Source organism: Prionailurus bengalensis, chromosome D2, assembly GCF_016509475.1.
Source record: "Prionailurus bengalensis isolate Pbe53 chromosome D2, Fcat_Pben_1.1_paternal_pri, whole genome shotgun sequence".
NCBI classification, from domain to species: domain Eukaryota; kingdom Metazoa; phylum Chordata; class Mammalia; order Carnivora; family Felidae; genus Prionailurus; species Prionailurus bengalensis.
In genome coordinates this window covers 33,760,648-33,779,711 of record NC_057351.1, presented here as the reverse complement: position 1 = coordinate 33,779,711, position 19,064 = coordinate 33,760,648, and the positions used below count along the sequence as shown (strand labels likewise).

At 37.9% G+C, this 19,064-nt stretch overlaps 1 protein-coding gene across 20 annotated transcripts in view; it reads left to right on the top strand.

Annotated features, from left to right (window-relative positions):
- The window catches only part of USP54 (ubiquitin specific peptidase 54), a 133,432-nt gene that overhangs the window by 80,753 nt on the left and 33,615 nt on the right, over window positions 1–19,064 (top strand). For 19 of the 20 annotated variants that reach the window (XR_006299894.1, XM_043598039.1, XM_043598044.1 and 16 more), the window contains 6 exons: window positions 12,915–13,049; window positions 14,878–14,991; window positions 15,127–15,209; window positions 15,655–15,760; window positions 15,872–16,018; window positions 17,338–17,487. Coding sequence is in view for 19 of the 20 variants with exons in the window: in XM_043598039.1 (XP_043453974.1) it covers window positions 12,915–13,049; window positions 14,878–14,991; window positions 15,127–15,209; window positions 15,655–15,760; window positions 15,872–16,018; window positions 17,338–17,487 (735 nt within the window). In the remaining variant the exon portion in view is untranslated. Of the gene's footprint in view, window positions 1–5,166; window positions 5,252–12,914; window positions 13,050–14,877; window positions 14,992–15,126; window positions 15,210–15,654; window positions 15,761–15,871; window positions 16,019–17,337; window positions 17,488–19,064 lie in introns of all 20 variants that reach the window. The other variant, XM_043598052.1, reaches the window with a different exon arrangement.

Genomic DNA, 19,064 nt, shown 5'->3' with positions numbered 1-19,064 from the left:
AGGCTCCATACTGTCAGCACAGAGCCCAATGAGGGGCTTGAACTCACTAACCGTTATCATGACCTGAGCCAAAATCAAGAGTTGGACACTTAACCAATTAAGCCACCTAGGCACCTGGAAGGAAAACTTTAAGTTTTAGAAGAAAATATGAAAGAATAGCATGACCTCAGGGATAGACAGGATTTATTAAATAAGACATAAAAAATACTAAAAAGAATTGATAACATTTTACTACAGAAAATTCAAGAACTTCTGTTCATCAGAAGACTCTAGTAGAGGGTAAGACCCAAGGCTACACGCCAGGAGGAAATATCGGCAATAAATTATATATCCCACAAAGGATTGGTATGCAGCATAGAACTCCCCAGAGAACTCCTATAAAGAATAAGTAAAAGATAATGGAGTCAGTGGGAAAATGGGAAAAACACATAAACAGGCATTTCTCAGCACAAGAAACCCAAAAGATCTTTAAGAATATGAAAGATTCTTGGGTCGCCTGGGTGGCGCAGTCGGTTGAGTGTCCGACTTCAGCCAGGTCACGATCTCGCGGTCCGGGAGTTCGAGCCCCGCGTCAGGCTCTGGGCTGATGGCTCAGAGCCTGGAGCCTGTTTCCGATTCTGTGTCTCCCTCTCTCTCTGCCCCTCCCCCGTTCATGCTCTGTCTCTCTCTGTCCCAAAAATAAATAAACGTTGAAAAAAAAAAAATTAAAAAAAAAAAAAAAAAAAAGAATATGAAAGATTCTTATCCTCCCAAGTAATCTAAGAAATGTCAACCAGGGATGCCTGGTGGCTCAGTCGGTTAAGCATCTGTCTCTTGATTTTCGGCTCAGGTCATGGTCTCACGGCTTGTGGGTTCAAGCCCCTTGTTGGGCTCAGTGCTGACAGTGTGAGCCTGTTTGAGATTCTCTCTCTCTCTCTCTCTCTCTCTCTCTCTCTCTCTCTCTCTCTCTTTGTGCTCCTCCCCCACTTGTGTGCACACGTGTGCATGCATTTTCTCTCTCTCTCTCTCTCTCAGAATAAATAGATGACTTTTTAAAAAAAGAGAAAAAAGGAATTAAAGTAAATCAATACCCTTTAGATTAATAGAAAATTTAAAATTGGATAAAATTGTTACCCGAAAGGTGGAATAATAACTTACATACACTTGCTGGTTGGAATATAAATTGATACCACTACTTAGGGAAATATTTTGTCATTACATTTTTCAGGTAAAATTGAAGTAGCATATACCCTACCATTCAGTAATTCTACTCCTAGATACATATTGTAGAAAACTTCCTTGTATATACATATCAGAAGATATATTTGAGAATGTCCAAAGTAGTATTTTTGTGATTATAGAAAAATGGAAACAACCCATTCCAACTATAATAGAATATAATAGAATAGGTTTAAAAATTATGGTTTATTCCTAAAGTAAAACACTGTAGTAGTGAACACGAATAACCTGTAGCTACATATATCAGCTTGGATTAATCACAAAAATGTTACAGTGAAGCAAATCACAGAAGATTATATAAACTATGATTCCATTTATATACAAAGTAAAAATGGGCAGAACTAAACAACATGTTGTTCAGGGATACATATATGTGAGAAAGAGGGAATGATTTTCATAAAATTCAGGACAGTGGTTATCCCTGGAGGGGAGGAGATTATAATCAACTGGGGAGTTTCGCACTCATGAAGTTTTTCATTTCTTAAATTGGTTGTTGGACACATGGGCATTTCTTTTTATTCTTTGGCTAAATATATACATCATGCTTGTTTTTTAAGATCATGACCTGAGCCGAAGTCAATGCTGAACCGACTGAGCCACCCAGGCATCCCGACTTGTTTTTTATTTAAAGGATGATTTTTTTTTTTTAATGTGTATTTAGTTTTGAGAGAGAGAGACACACACAGAGCATGAGCGGGGGAGGGGCAGAGAGAGGGAGACACAGAATCGGAAGCAGGCTCCATGTTCTGAGCTGTCGTCAGTCCAGAGCCCAACGTGGAGCTCCAACCCACGAACTGTGAGATCATGACCTGAGCGAAGTTGGCACTCAACCGACTGAGCCACCCAGGTGCCCCTAAAGGAGGATTTTTATTACAAGTATAGGAAAGTACTACAGTCATTTTAGAAAAGCACATTGAATTGTAAAGAGAAAAATTGGAAATTGCATCACAGAGGTTGTCATTTCTCTTTATGCCTCCTCTTTGGTCAATGATATTTCTAGTAATAAGCCTTTCTGTTCACATATAGTAAAAAGAATATTTTTTTTCCAGACCCCTAAGTTGCCTCTCTATCTCTAGTATCATCCTATTTCATTTGTTTTAACCTACGAATGTGCTGGAGTGCTATCTTGAAGTTACTCCTTTCTTATAACCTTGAAGTGGCTCCCAATTATTTCTTAAATCACTTAAAAATGTATGCTTATAGGCATTTAAAAAACTAGTTTCATACTTTTTTTCCCCTTCCTTTCCTTCCTGAGGCACTCTCCATTTCAGCTATGACAGCAGATGGTGTACTTCCTATGACTACATTGCAGATGTTATTCACTTTGCCTGGATCCCTTAGCACCCAAAACAATAACAACAATAAACAACACATCCCTTTAAAATAAAACCACATCTAGTCCTTTCAGAATTCCATTTCAGAAACATATCTTCTTAATGAAGTTTTAAAAATGTTACCTCTATCTAGAACCATGATTGTTTTACTTAACAGTATTTAGCATGGCTGAATGAGTTTTTGGAAAGGTGGCTCAGCTTTTCTTCCCCGTTGGTATTCCTTATAGTGCTTGCACCATAATATAAATACCTAACTTATCTGGGTTCATATATTCTTTTAGTAGTCCTTGGATTTTAGTTACAGAGTTTTGTGTACTTGCCTTTTTCTTCACTTTTTTCTTTTTGTCTTTTGTGCTCTCACTCTTGTTCTACTTGAGATTTTCATCGTGACCTTTGGGTTTACACTTTTTTTAGTAGGTCTACTTAATATAGGCTGCTTTATGCCAAATTTAGTTAAGGAAGGGTGAGGTGTATGTGTGTGGTGGGGGTTGGGAGGAGTTGATGATGGGAAGATCTGCTGAAGAGTCATAGCCTTGGATTCTGTCAAGCAGAGCAGTTATCTGGTATCCTACAATTAAGTTACATGTTAACTTTGTGGTGTCCCAGTGTGGGTGTAATTCAGTATATTTAAGTCCCATTTTTTCTCTGTCTCCTGTTTAAAAATTAGATGAATGTTTGGTGAAGCAAGTAAGAATTCCTTTTTGCTGGTACTTGGTGACCTGTTTGCATTCTTTAATGCTAAGTTTCAAATGTAAAATTTTAATTTCATAGATATTTTTCAAAACACAAAACTCCAAAATTCCTGTATTTGAGGTACTCTATCAGCACTTGCTCATTCTATAAAGTCAGAATTCTTTTATGTTGGAACATAATTGTTTAGCTCTAGAACTCAATGTTAAGAACAAAAAAGAGACACACACATGTTCCTAGATAAATCAAAAGCTAGCCAACTTTCCCTTAATCTAATGTTTTGGATGAAGGATTTGCCCTTCTAAGTCTGGCTGGAAGATGTGTATCCCTGTTTTTTTTTTTTTTTTCTCCACTTTTTACTTTACCTTGCACCAATCTTTAAAATGCTTTTACTGTTGGTCTTATGTGAACACCTTTTGTTTAATGTTTTTACTTTTTCTTCTGCTGTCTGAATGTTTGTCAATGTTCTTGTGCCTTGTGACCTTCACCAGGTACCATAGTGTATGTTGTATCTAGAGCTTCTAATTGCTTTTTGGAGGTTTATACGTAATATTTAGGATAATCCATTTGGTCCTGTAAAAATATATTGGGTTATTTTTCTGCATTACTTGATACTAAGTTGCTAACCTAATTTCAGCCTCAAAATTTTGCATGCAAATTATTAATGATCGCTTTCATTAAAAATAATTTGTCAGTGTGTCTTTCTTCTTATTTTGAGCCACAATGCGTTTCAACTCTGACTTAACAAAAAGATTTGTGGGCTAATTACTCTGTCCCTTCTGAATCTCCAAATTTATTCCCATCTAGTGTTACTAAAAGGTATTTCCTGACCTGAACTGTTGTCATGCCTATAGCCCAGAACTCTTATTTATTATTCATATTGAATCTGCCCTTATGTCCCCAGCCCCCAGGGTATGACTTTGGTGTTGGCTTATTTATTTATCTCTGTCCAGGGGAGGAAATCCGTCCTCTGTACTTAGTATGCCACAATGATTTTGTTCTCCTTCCAGGGATTGTACTAGAGGCTTTGCAGTGTGCCAAGATGTAGGACAGAGTGTTTTTTGTTATAGGCAAAGAAGAATGCTTCATTGATTGATTAAATTCAACAAATCTCCTCAATTAGTGATTTTTCTTTTAAGAATGTTAGTACAAGGCATCAAAGCCAGAGAATGGTGGTGATGGTGAGGGGTAGGTGAGGAGGAAATAGGTTTTTGTGTATAAAGTGTCCTGTAATGTAAGTTTGTATCTGTACATCAGTAAGACTGTTCAAAAGGGGCAGGGAAGTCTGTGTTCTGCTGATAGCCCATCAGTTAATTGGGGGGAAATTTGAGAGTTCAGAGAATAAATACCTCAATATATTTTGTGTGTACCATGTAGCTGTTCCTCTACTGGAAAGCATAAGCACAGGGAGTAAAGTGGTATAAGAAATTACTCATTGCGCATTATCAGTCCAGTCCTTTTTTTGGTAGATTATTGGAACAGAAGGTTCTTTATTGTCCTGTGGTCATGGCCAATATGAGAGAAGAGTAAATCCATTATGTTGGACTATTTAAACCAGAAAATTAGATTTCTAATAGGTTACCTGGAGATTTTAGCTAGTAATCAACAGACCTCACATGAGGAAGGTATATCCCTGTCTAATGCAAATATCATTTACTTGAGTTGAACTTCTTTGTTTTGCTTATCTCTGGGGTATGAGTATATTTGTGTGGTCTTTTGGTTAATCTTTCTTAGTCTTAAAGGCCTATTAGGCTGTACCTAAATATTCTCAACTAATTTAACCATTGATATAACTTGGAAAGTATAAAGTTGAGTCTTTCATCCTTTTTAAAATTTGGAGTTTAGAATTTTACATGATATTCAAATAGAGGGTTATGACTGTAAGGAAAAACATAGTAGATCATCATGATTCTTTCCTTTCCAGAATTTATGGCAGAGCCTGAAACTTATACAATCTCAAAATCTTTGTGCATGTCCAGAAGGGTCCCCCTTTTCATTTCCCCTGTGGGGTAAGTGGTTATGGTATTGATTGTCAAAATTTGATTTAAATACTGTTGGTAATCTCTAAGGTCCTGCATTTTTGATCTTGACAAAAATTAGCAAATTGACTATTATATTTTGTAAAATTTCAACATTAGTTTATGATTTCCTACTAAAAGCAATACCGTCCTCTGGTGAATTTGGCCTGTCTCTGCTCTTTGGCTCTCTGTCTAGTGTCTTGAAGTCTTGGTGTTTCTTTCTGTGTCTGTCTTTGTGTGTATGTGGGTGTGTCTCTTTTGCAGAGGTAGCACAAATGAGTGTGATAGGTAGTTTATGATCATCTTTAACTTCACCACTGCAAGTCCAAAGTATTGGGTTATGAATTGAGTGTAAAAAAACCCAAAACTCATGGGGAGATATGGTATTGACAATTGGATTTATTTAAAGGGACTGATACAGGATATGCAGATAATTTTATAATCCGGAAATCCAGAAGGTAGGTATTTTTAGACATAAGGTTAAAGAATCCCAAGGGAGAAACTAGCCAGCTGTTCTCTGTCTTCCCCAATGTTGGAGCAAGAATTTCTATTAAACTGACTGGATATTTGATGATATTAAGGAATTATTATTACCTTTTTTTAGTGTGGTAATTATAGTATGATTAAATTTTAAACAAAGATTCCTTATGTTTTAGAGGCATATCCAAAATATTTATAGATGAATAATGTCTAGTATTTGATTGAGAATGATCTGGGAATGGGATGAGTGGGTGGGTTGTATATATGAAATGAGATTGGCCACAGTTGTTAAAGATAGATAATAGGTACATAGGAGTTTGTTGTGCTATTTTGTCTACCCTTGTATGTTTGAGATTTTCTACAATAAAACATTAAAAATCCAATGTTACTGGTTTGGATGCCAAAATGGTAAACACTTACATGTTCTTTTCCCCTCTTGAAAGAGAATGTTTGAGATTCTTTTGAACACATAAAACTAGTGAAAATTCTCTTTTCTAGTAGTACTCAAGGAGTAGTAGCTCCTTTATCTTTTTTTCAGAGGGTTGTTTTTACAAACAGGCTTGATTGGTCATATTGAGGCTTACAATTTATTTAAGTCTATGATTTCTAGGAGGTGTGGAGAAAAGGAGTGATTATGAGAGCCAAAATGATGAGAGGTTTGGAAAGCCCGGGTCAAGAAGAGAAACCCTAAGAACTGAGTTAGTAGCAGTGCATAAAATGTATTGTGTCTTTGCACAATACATTTTGTTGGACACCCTCCAGGAATGAGTTGGACTGCTAACTTTCCAAAGACCTAGGGCCCAGAACGCATCACATTTAGCTGTAGCCCTTCTTCTTGACTCCCATCTTCTCTACTCATGACTTTTTTTTAGAAGGCTAAGGCTAGGCTAAGAAATCCTGAGAGAGAAATAAACAGCTGTTCCTGCCTAAAGACAAAAGTCTGTGTTTTAGGGGGGAAAAAAACTGAAGCAACAGCTGCATTTGTAGATGCCAAAGCACAAAGAGTTTCTGTCTCTATGGCACTTTTATCTTATTTACATGGTTTTTACTAATCCAGATAATTATGAGCTCCTGTGGGTAGAATTGTTTGCTACATGATCCAAGAGAAATGGGTGGGGAAGCACCTGCTTTTAGTCATTAAAGTCTTGTTGCTTTTGCACTGCATCCAAAAAAATAGTTAACAGACAAAAAGTAATTTGCCTTTTCCTGAGAATGAAAAGGAAGACCTCTTTGGTTTCACTTTGTGAAGAAGAGCAGAGAGAAACCTCAAAGGTGGGTTTTCTCTGTTAATTGAAATGAAACCATCAGGACCCCATAGGGAAAAATGATTCCTGGGTTTTGGTTCTTCCTGCCCTTTCTCACTCCCTGCCACAGAACTCAGCAATTGGAAGAATACCAGTTTTTGTTCCTTATTGGTCCTACCACCTGTTCTTACTTCTGAACTAAATGTTCTTGGCTTTCTTTGGTGTGAACAGGATCTCCCTCTGGGAAAGGTGGCAGGAGGGTGAAAAAGGGAGCAGGAGGAGGCCCGTTCCAGCCCTGTGCTCATGTGAGAGGGACACACAGGGGTTAGTGTGCTGCCCTAACAGAGGGGCTTTGTACTACAGCTTCTTCCAGAGCTACAGCTCCACAGATGCATGCTGGGAGCGCTCAGGCTGCTTTATTCCTGATACACTTGCTTTTTCCTAACAATAGCGGAGCAAGACTGATAACAATAATTACAATAAAATAAAGAAGATGCAGGCATTCTGAGTACATTCAGATACTCAGTGTGTATGGAGAAAGTTGCCTGTAATTAAGAGATGAGAAAAGAATATAGTTTGGAGATGTTGATGCCACTGAACACAAGAGTCAGATCTGTTGTTGCATATCGAGTGTGGATATAAGCAGAGCTCTGACTATGTCTTTTCCTTTCTGTGTTGAAACCCTTCTTATCTAATCATGGGAAATCTGCCTCTCTTGAGTAAGAGCAACAGAAAGAGAAGTGGTTTGTCCTTCTTACCCAGATTTCAGAGACTAGGGAGGTAGTTCAAGGTAGATGGCATTTCTGATGCACGGTCAGTAGCAGACAGGCTCCTTAGTAACCTAAAATATAATAATAATGATAATGATGTTGATGATAATGATAATGATGATGACAGCTAATACTTAGATAAGCAGTTATATAGCCAGGCATTAGTCTAAGATATAGATAGACAGGTAGATAGAGAAAAAGATAATTTATTTAATCTGTAAATAACCCTAGGAGATAACTACTATTACTGATCGTTATTTATTTATTTATTTATTTATTTATTTATTTATTTATTATTTAAAATGTTCAAAGTCTATTTATTTTGAGAGAGAGATAGCGTGAGCATGGAAGGGGGTAGAGAGAGAGGAAGAGAGAGAATTCCAAGCAGGCTCTGCACTGTCAGTGCACAGCCCGACACGTGACTGGAACTAATGAAACCATGATCATGACCTGAGCCAAAAACAAGAGTCAGACGCTTAACCAACTGAGCCACCCAGGCACCCCCACCCACTAATCCTCTTTTAAAATTTTGTTTTGTTTTGTTTGTTTATTCTTTGAGAGAGAGAGAGAGAGAGAGAGAACGAGCACAAGCAGAGGAGGGCAGAGAGAGGGTGACACAGAATCTTAAGTAGGCTCCAGGCTCTGAGCTGTCACACAGAGCCCGACACGGGGCTCAAACTCATGAACCGCGAGATCATGACCTGAGCCAAAGTAGGACGGTTAACCGAGCCACCCAGGCGGCCCCACCTGCTAATCCTCTTTTAGAGGTACCTGGGTGGCTCAGTCAGTTAAGTGTCCAGCTCTTGATCTTGGCTTAGGTCATGATCTCATGGTTCATGGGATTGAGCCCCACATATGGCTCTGCACTGACAGCGTGGAGCCTGCTTGGGATTCTCTCTCTCCCTCTCTCTTTGCCCCTCCCCCCTCACTCTCTATCTGTCAAAATAAATTGAAAGAAAGAAAAAGAAAGAAAGAAAGAAAGAAAGAAAGAAAGAAAGAAAGAAAAGAAAAGAAAAGAAAAGAAAAGAAAGAAACTGGGGGTGCCTGGCTGGCTGTCAGTAGAGTATGTGACTCTTGATCTATGGGTCATGAGTTTGAGCCCCATGTTAGGCATAGAGATTACTTAAAAATAAAATCTTAAAAAAAAAAAAAAGGAAACTGAAGACTAGAGAAGTTAAGTAACTTTTCTAAGGTCATAGAAATGGTAAATTTTGGACTGGGGTTTGGGATCCAGATAGTTTGGTTCCATAGTCCATGCTCTTAATTATTACTCTATGCCATCTCTTAGTGGAGCCCTGTCCTTCTCAAGCAGGGTCATCTTAACCACAGAACACAGTAAGTGCCTTGAGTGACTGTTCTTTTAATTCTCTCTGGATGATAACATAACTACTGTTACACATAGGAGAAAAGTTAGTTCATTAGTAATTGTTGATGCCTTAGAGTATTAGGGCTTAATTCTTGAGGGAACTCAGTTGAGAAAGACTAAAGGGGCTGTAGTTTGCAAATATCACATTTGTACAGAACTATCCTGGAAGTCATCTCCCACTGGTTTGTTTTGGAAGCAGTTTTGGACTCTGGACAAAGGACCAAACCTCATCCATCTCTTGCTCTAGAGATAGAGCCTTTGTCAGCACTAATATCTCAGTAATATCTTACTGAGGGATATGGGATATGATAGTGGCCACTGCTTCTTTTCCTACCTTTTCCTTTGTTTCCCTCTTCCTCTGTTTCAAAATCACTTGGTATAGATATATCAGTTGTCCTCTGAGAATGTTTAACTGTGGACCTAGACCTTTCCTTTTGGTGTAGTTTAATGGTCACTAATAGACATTCTTCTATTTCTAGTAACAAATTATGGAAGGTCCTGTCTTGCCTTTACTTGATTTTAAAATAGATTTGTGAAAAATGTCTAGGTTAATCCAAAGTAATTTGAAGCAATTATAATAGATTTTCCCCCAGCTCCTAGCTTATTAAATAATACTAAATATGTATTACTAATACTGTCATCTCCATATCATATGGAATCATTTGTAGGGAAATAATAGCAGGTTACGTAGCAAATTGTTCTTGAGCTGCTGTTGGGATAGATGCTCAATGTGTAAGAGGAGGAACAATGCTAGTAAGAAAGTACAATGAGGAGGGCCACCTGGATGGCTCAGTCGGTTGGACATTCGACTTTGGCTCAGGTCATGATCTTGTGGTTTTGTGAGTTCTAGCCCTGCATTGGGTCGTGTGCTGATAGCTTGGAGCCTGAAGCCTGCTTCAGATTCTGTGTCTCCCTCTCTCTCTGCCCCTCCCCTGTTCAGGCTCTGTCTCTCTCCCTCTCTCAAAAATAAATAAACATTAAAAATAAAAAAAAAGAAAGTAGAATGAGGGAAAAACAGTTCCAACTTTTAATTAGCAGAATGAAGTTCAATCACATTTTGTTTTAACCAGTTATACTACCTTAGGAAAATTATATTTCCTTAGGAAAATTTTTCAACTTTTCTAGGTGGTTCTTTATCTGCTTTAAAAAAGAGGGGACTTGGGGCGCCTGGGTGGCGCAGTCGGTTAAGCGTCCGACTTCAGCCAGGTCACGATCTCGCGGTCCGTGAGTTCGAGCCCCGCGTCAGGCTCTGGGCTGATGGCTCAGAGCCTGGAGCCTGTTTCTGATTCTGTGTCTCCCTCTCTCTCTGCCCCTCCCCCATTCATGCTCTGTCTCTCTCTGTCCCAAAAATAAATAAATGTTGAAAAAAAATTTTAAAAAGAGGGGACTTGATAATATTTTTCCTTAGTAAGATCTACCCATATTACATCATTCATTCATCCATTCATCCATCCATTCAAAACTAGTTATTGGTTGCCCTCTATATGCCAGTACCCTTCTAGGTGTTGAGAGTGATTAGTAGAGTAGAGAATTAAAGGGCAAAAATTTTTTGTACTTAGTGTAGTCAGACAATAAATAAGTAAAATACGTGGTGTTATAGATGATAATAAGTGCTACAGAGAAAAATAAAACAGGTAAGGGTAGGAGGTTTGGGGAAGTGGGGGTGGAGCTTGCAATTTTAAAAAGAGTGATCAGGAAATACTATATTGAGAGGGTAATTGAATAAAAATTTGGAGAGAGTGAATGACTGAGCTGCTGATAGTTCAAGTAAGATGAGGAACAAGATTTGACCATTCTAAATTGGTGGGGCCTCCTATTCTTAGATCACATAGGTAGGTTTATAAAATGGTCTCATTTCTGGTCTCATTAGTAAGTCTGAAAAATAACCATGTCTTTTTTTTTTTTATTATAAAGAAATTACTGGTAAGAATTTCAAGTGAGTGACATTCTTTGGTATGTTGATATGTAACTCATCATTGAATTTGTTGCTTATCTGGGTGGTTTAGTGAGGATCTGGGCCATGTGATGTCAAAGGAGCATATTCTAATTTATGTTGGGAAGGTCCAATACCACTCGAGAAGTACTCATCAAACCAGGTGCCACTTGTTGCCGCTCTCTGTTTCTATTCTCTGAACATCACATTCATCATTGGTTCAGATCAGGTAAAGATGCTGAAGATGGGTAATTTGATCAATTAAAATTTAAAAACTGCTCCACATAAAAGACACTAGAAGACTGGGAAGAAGACATTTGCCACAAATCATATTTACAAAAGACCCAGAAAAACTAGATGTAGTTTGAAAGACTAAAATTAACTAGTCCAACTGTATTTATTAATTGCTGACAAGGATAAGGGGAAATTTATTTATATTCATCTGTTACTGGAAGTATAAGTTGACATAGCCTCTTTATAATAGCAAAAATTTGAGACTGCCAAAATTTCAATAAAGAAATGGATAAATATATGTTGTATAGACCTGGTAAAACACAATACAGCAGCAAAAAGGGATGAACCATGTGTGTGTGTGTGTGTGTGTGTGTGTGTGTAAATTATGGATAGATCTCAAAAATAATGCTGAATTTAAAAAAGTAAGTCAGTGTGATACTTTGTATACAAACAAAAAATGCACATAAAAGTGCACTATGTATTATGTAAGAATACGTATATACACACACATATAAACACACTTACACATATACTTACACATATGTATACAGAAGTATTAAAAACAGAACATTGTGCAACAAACTCATGATAGTGAGTGGCTGGTAGAGAGTGGGTGGTCTTAAAAGGGACTTTATCTTTTTTTTTTTTGAAAGAGAGAGAGCTTGGGGCGGGGGACACAAGTAAGGGAGGGGCAGAGAGAGAGAGAGAGAGAGAGAGAATCACAGGAGGGCAGAAGGAGGAGAGAGAGAGAGAGATAGAAAGAGAGAAGCAGGGCTCACCCAAAGCAGGGCTCAAGCTTATCTGATGTGGGACTCAAACTCACGAATCGTGAGATCATGACCTGAGACTAAGTCAAATGCTTAACGACTGAGCCACCCAGGTACCCAGGACATTAGCTTTATATGTAGATTGGGATTAAACATAATGGAATGTTTATTTCTGAGTATTAGACAAGTAGATATTTGTTATATTATTCTTTGTACTTTCAGTAATTTTATTTTTTTATTTTTATTTGAGTAATTAAAAAATTTTTTTAATGTTTATTTTTGAGAGAGAGATAGAGTGCTAGCGGGGGAGGGGCAGAGACAGAGGAGAGGGAGACACAGAATCTGAAGCAAGCTCCAGGTTCTGAGCTGTCAGCACAGAACCCAATGTGAGGCTTGAACTCACAAATCATGAGATCATGACCTGAGCCAGTCGGATGATTAACCGACTGAGCCACCCAGGCACCCCTTCAGTAATTTTAAATTAAAAGAAGGGGCTAAGTTTAATAGGATGAGCCCCCAGAGAATAATTTACCAAACCATTTATATATAATTTGCCTTTATTTACTGTGAATCATCTACCTCTATCTGTGTCAGAGGAAATGAGGTACCCAATTACATTAACTCATGACAGTGGTCTATGACAGATGGAAGAGCAAGGATCCTTACTAGCACAGATTATACCCTTTATTCTGACACTTGATTTTTTACTTTTTTAGTACTAGCTGCAAGCAGATCAACTCATGGAAAATACATTTGGTTCCAATGTTATAAGCATGGAGATGCTAGCTTGACAGATTGGGATGTATAGAAGCTTAATAACATCATTGTGTTTTTTCCCTTGTCTAACCTCTTTCCTACAGGGAATCTTTAACCAGTTTCAGTGTAGTAGTGAAAAAGTGCTTCCATCTGACACTCTCCGCAGTGCTCTGGCAAAGACCTTCCAGGATGAACAGCGTTTCCAGCTGGGAATTATGGATGATGCTGCAGAGTGCTTTGTAAGTGTTGGCCTCTGGCCCTCTCTGATATGGGGTGAGACTGTTGATGGTCTCCATCAGGGACTAGGTACTTTACTGTAGTATTTACTCTGTCCCTGGTCTCTCAATTAGAGCTAGGAATTTCCCTAGTTTCTCAAAGCTCTAGGATGACTCTGCTAATACAGTAGGAATTGTAGAATAGGTTTATTCTTTCTCCTTTGGGCTTAACAGTAGTTTTGTGCTTGCCATGGCATAAAACATTGGTCTCACCTTCAAAGGAGACAGGACTCATTAAAATACAAATTGCTGTGTCACACTCCATTGAATTTCTGATTCAGTAGGTCTAGATTAGGGCCCAAGAATATCTAGCTCTAACAAGTTTCCAGGTGATGCTAATACAGATGCTGCTGGTCTGGAGACCATCACACTTTATGAACTCCTACATTACTAAAGATAATTAAACAGAATAACTGAGACCCTAGCACAGGCGTGATGTGCTATTTAGATAGCTAGATTGCTCGAAGTGACTTTTAGTAGAAGACTCTTCTGAACTCTGGGTTCTCTCAGTCAACCTTCAAAAGACTCTGTCTTTAGACTCTTTCTGCCTGTTGTTAAAAAAAGTTCGAGAGTGATATATATTCTATTACAGGGCAAAATGTCACCAAAGTCAGAGGTACTCCTGACAAACTCGATTACTTATATATTGCTGGTGGAAATGTAAAATGATATAGCCACCCTGGAAAACAGTTTGGCAGTTTTTTAAAAAACTGTACTTGCAAATTATCATAAGGTTCAGTGGTTGTGTTCTTGGACATGTATCCCAGAGAAACTAAAACTTATGTTTATAAAAAACCTGTACATGAATGTTCATAGAATCTTTATTTATAATAGCCCCAAACTGGAAACAACACAAATGCCTTTGATGGTAAATAGTGAAACAAGATTTGGTACTTCCATACCATGGAATACTATTCAATAATCAAAAGGAATTACTGATTTACACATCAACTTCAATGGATCTAAAGGGAACTATGCTGAGAGAAAAAACACAGTATCAAAAGGTTATAAATCATATGCTCCCATTTATATAACATTCTTAAAATAATAAAATTATAGAGATAGGAAAACAGATTAGTGGTTGCTAGGTGTTCGGGTTGGAATTGGGTGGAAAAGGCTATGAAGGAATAATATAAGGGAACCTTGTGATGGAACAATTTTCTTTCTTGATTGTGGTGGTTGTTATATGACTATACATCTGATAAAATTGCATAGAGATGGGGCGCCTGGGTGGCTTGGTCGGTTGTGCGTCCGACTTCAGCCCAGGCCATGATCTCACGGTCCATGAGTTCAAGCCCCGCGTCGGGCTCTGTGCTGACAGCTCAGAGCCTGGGGCCTGTTTCGGATTCTGTGTCTCCCTCTCTCTCTGCCCCTCCCCTGTTCATGCTCTGTCTCTCTCTGTCTCAAAAAATAAATAAACGTTAAAAAAAATTGTTTAAAAAAAAAATTGCATAGAGTTACACACACAAATAAGTATATGTAAAACTGGTGAAATCTAAATAAACTCTGTAGACTGTGTTGATGTCCATTTCTTGGTTTAGATAGTGTACTATAGTTATGCAAGATGTTACCATTGGAGGAAACTGGGTGAAGGGTACATGGACCTCTTAAACAATTTTTTTGAAACTTCCTATGAATTTATAATTATTTCAAATTAAACAGTTTTAAAAAAAAATCAGAGGTATTCCTACCTTCCAAGAGTATTACTGTGTCTCTGAGTAAACTGCCTACCAATTTGTGCATTTTTCTATTAAATATCATTGATATGCTGCTTTTATTCTTTCCTTATTAGGAAAATCTCTTGATGAGAATTCACTTCCACATTGCTGATGAAACCAAAGAAGATATATGTACTGCCCAACACTGCATCTCCCACCAGAAATTTGCAATGACGTTGTTTGAACAGGTGAACATTATTTCTATCTTCATCACTTCTTTTCTTCTTCAAGAACACTGTATCCAGGGATGTGGGTTATCAGATGGGTGTCAAAACAATTAATGACTGTGGTTACTTGGTTTTGCTTTTTTACCCCGGTCCCAGTGTGTATGTACCAGCTGTGGTGCCACTTCTGATCCGCTGCCTTTCATCCAGATGGTACATTACATCTCCACCACTTCCCTTTGGTGAGTCTTAAAGGTTCTCTATTTGTACCCTTAGGTATTCCTTCAAGTGATAAGTTTCAACTGACAGCATCCAAATAGCTTATATCCTTATTGTTAAGACAGTGTTATATTGTAGGAACTCAGAACAATAATTTTAAAATAATTTTTGTTCTTCTTCCTTCCTTCCTTCCCAGTCCTCCCACCCCACCCCCCTTTCTTAGGTTCAGTTCTGGTCAGCAAGGTGGGAGGAGAAATGGGGATTCTATGAGCTTTGGATCTGGGGATGGGCAAAGGTGCTCATTGTGTTTGGGACACTGAGACTGGTCAGGACAAGGGGCTCTGGTATAGTGGGCAGAGGAAGAAAATCAAACATGTGAGTTAGGAGTTTGCATGAGTAATCTATTTGATTTAGTTATAACTCTGTGTAATTCCTACCATCATACCCTTCCATTCCCCCACCTTGAAGCAATCAGGCTATTTGTATGCTGGAAAGACGTGAAAAACCCTCACCAAGCATGTTTGGTGAGCTGCTGCAAAATGCCAGCACCATGGGGGATCTGCGGAACTGTCCGGTGAGTTAAGTCAGAGGTGGGGTTCAGAGTGGAGAGGGGAGCCCTCGGATTAGGGAATTGAGGCAGAGCCAGTGGGAAACATCTCAAACCAGCCTTATATATGTATTTCAGAGTAACTGTGGAGAAAGGATTCGGATTCGCCGTGTGTTGATGAATGCTCCACAGATTATTACAATTGGGCTGGTATGGGACTCAGACCACTCAGACTTGGCAGAGGATGTCATTCACAGCCTGGGTACCTGCCTGAAGCTGGGTGATGTGAGTATTAATTACCTTTATCTCTGACTTAGTTCTTGTGTCTTAGTATTGCTTAAGGACAGTGAATACTTATATCCTAGTATAAATATATACTTATAGGTGTAGGTGGTGTAGACTTTTTAGGAAAAATGGGATAAAATTGGTCTTGAAAGACAGGATGGACAGAGCTTAGCTACTGATAAAAATCAAGCAATTTATAGAGTTATTATGTACTCTACTCATTGCTTGTTTATACAAAGTAGAGTTGGGAGGTGTAGTCTACCACAGGTGGTAATAAGGTCAAAGAAGTGAGCAGTCTTGACTAGAGCTGCTATGGGAGGTGAAGGGGTAAAGGTTGGTGACCTGAGTTTTAGAATACAAAATTCACAGTGAGGAACCAATGTCTGTTGCAAAGGTAATGGAGTAGCTTGGAAAAGAATTCAGTAGGTTAGCAGTTTTCTGTGCATCTATTCAAGAAAATAGGGAAAATGACTTCAGACCTGGGATCTTTTACCTTATCAGCTCTGCGCCCTAGTATAGGCAGGGTTTTCCTTCAGTTCAAGAGAAGAGCCAGAAACTCTGTGGTTTCCTTTCACTGGTTTCTTTCTCTTATAGTCCTGTGACTAAGGAGATTCCTTGTCATTCTTTAATATCACTAAGTTACAACTGAGAGTGAATGCACTGTCTGGAATCTTATTTTAGGTCTCCTTCCCAAGTAATCTCTGACATGAGTAGGTTATACACAATTAAATCTCTTTTTTCTAAATTCCTGTAGTCTACATATTCTGTACTGTTCTAGTTTTGTTTTATTTCTATGATGATTTTCTCATTCAAATAAGTTTCTCAAGGCAGCATTCTTTTCTTCAAAAATTTTTTGTATATCTGCTAGAACATACAGCAGTGAAATGCTGGTAATCAGCATGGTGGTATTGCTCTTCCTAAGGGACTCTTTACCCCTTAGTTAGGGTCTCAGCAGGAAATTTATATTTGTGGTGCCAGCTGGTAAGTAACTTTTGAAACGTCAGTGTTTGTTTTTGTTTTATTTTGTGTTTTTCTACTTTCTTGAATCCTCTTACGATAGGCACCAGCAATAAAATATTGTAAGTTATGAAGAAACATCACCACCTTACCGGTTTACTGGCCACTATCCGTCTTGCTTTTCCCTACATTTTGTCTTTTTAGGTTCATTTCTGATGATTAGTATGGACTAGGAAAAATCTTAGAATGAAGCATGGAGAAACAAGTCAGTATGTTAATAAGAAATGATGGAGTGTGCTAAGAGATTGATGTGAGAGGGCTGAGTATTTGACTGTTTTTTTCATTCTCTTCTTTCCCCACAGCTGTTTTTCAGAGTGACGGATGATCGGGCCAAGCAGTCTGAACTGTACTTAGTAGGAATGATCTGTTACTATGGCAAACATTATTCTACATTCTTTTTCCAAACAAAGATCCGCAAATGGATGTATTTTGATGATGCTCATGTCAAGGAGGTAGGAATATTCAAGCCCTTCTTGAAGTGTTTGATAACAGCAACAAAAAACTAAGGATAATTACTTGTATTTGGTGTTTATTTTCATAATTTTGATGTCTGTTTACTTACCTATCTATTGAATTTATGAGAGTATCAGTCTTTTCCAGTAGATGACAAGTTCCTCAAAGATAGATCGATATATTTTCTGTTATTTTCTCTGAATCCTCTCACCATGCAGTCAGCACAGTTATGTTTATAGTTGACAGGTTTTTTTTTTTTTTTTTTTATTAAGTGGTTGATTTGAGTGAGAACAGTTTAATGCTTCAAATTGGGTTAGAAGGTTAGCATGAACTTCAGAATTTCAAACTTGGAATTATCAATGGTAATACTTTGTCTTAGGTAATACCTTGAATACTTTGTGTTAGGGCTGCTATAAATTGTTCTCTGATTGGTACTTACCTGAAGTACCTTATCATAGATTAACATGTTTTGGGGATCATGTAGAAAAAAATAGGGCTATGAGGATATTTAAAGCTGGAAACTTGGTACTATCTAAATCACAGAATCTGTGACTAAAGTCGTTAAAGGATCTGCATGAGTTAGGAAGCTTCTTGATAAAGGCTGGTGGCTAGGAGACTCCTAACTATAATTTACACCAATCTGTGGACCTTTAGCCCTGTCTTTCACAAATGGTAAACTCTGTCAAATTTCCTGATTCTCTATCTCTTTTTGCTGTTGTAATTTTGGCTGATTTATATGAATTCCTTGAGCTTTAGCCTTTTTATTTGAAAAATAATACATGCCTTATAAGAAATTAAATAAGATTTGTATATAAAAAGCATGTTTGTTGGGGTGCCTGGGTGGCTTGGTCAGTTAAGCATCCAACTCTTGATTTTGGCCCAGGTCATGATCTTATGGTTTGTGGGATCAAGATTCATGTCAGGCTCTGTGCTGAGCATGGAGTCTGGTTGGGATTCTCTTTCTCCTTCTCTCTCTGGCCCTCCCCCATTTGTGCTCTCTCTCTCCTAAAATAAATAAATAAACTTTTAAAAAAGCATATTTTTTTTTAGTTAAAATAATAACTAAGTTAAAAATTTAATGAACATCTATTATGAAATAAGCACTATGCTAATTGTTCAACTCTTCAGAGCACACCATCTCAGAATGTGACTAGTTCAAGTTTAAGAGAGGGTGAGTTTAGAGATTTGATTGGATTGTTGTTTCCATGGTCTTCTGTCACTCTTTTCCACTGCTTTGGCAGTGCTGAATCCAGTTCAAAGCTAAGACTGAGGTTCATCTGTCTATTCTAAGCAGTTTGACATTTATGTCCTGTCACGTGTGAACTCTGAAATGGAATGTCATTCATTCTAAAGCAGTCTGTGAGAGAGTTTCTGCCTGCTCTTTAGATTCATAAAAGTGATTTTAATATTTAGGAGAAAATTATATAATTTATAGAATTGTAAATTTCAAGCCAGGACTTTAATATGTGAAAAGGAATTGGTCACCAAGACAGCTGAAGTCCCCTCACATAGCATGTTCACCTTGGAGTACTTTTATTTATATTTCACAACTGAATTGTTGTTTCACAGGAATGAA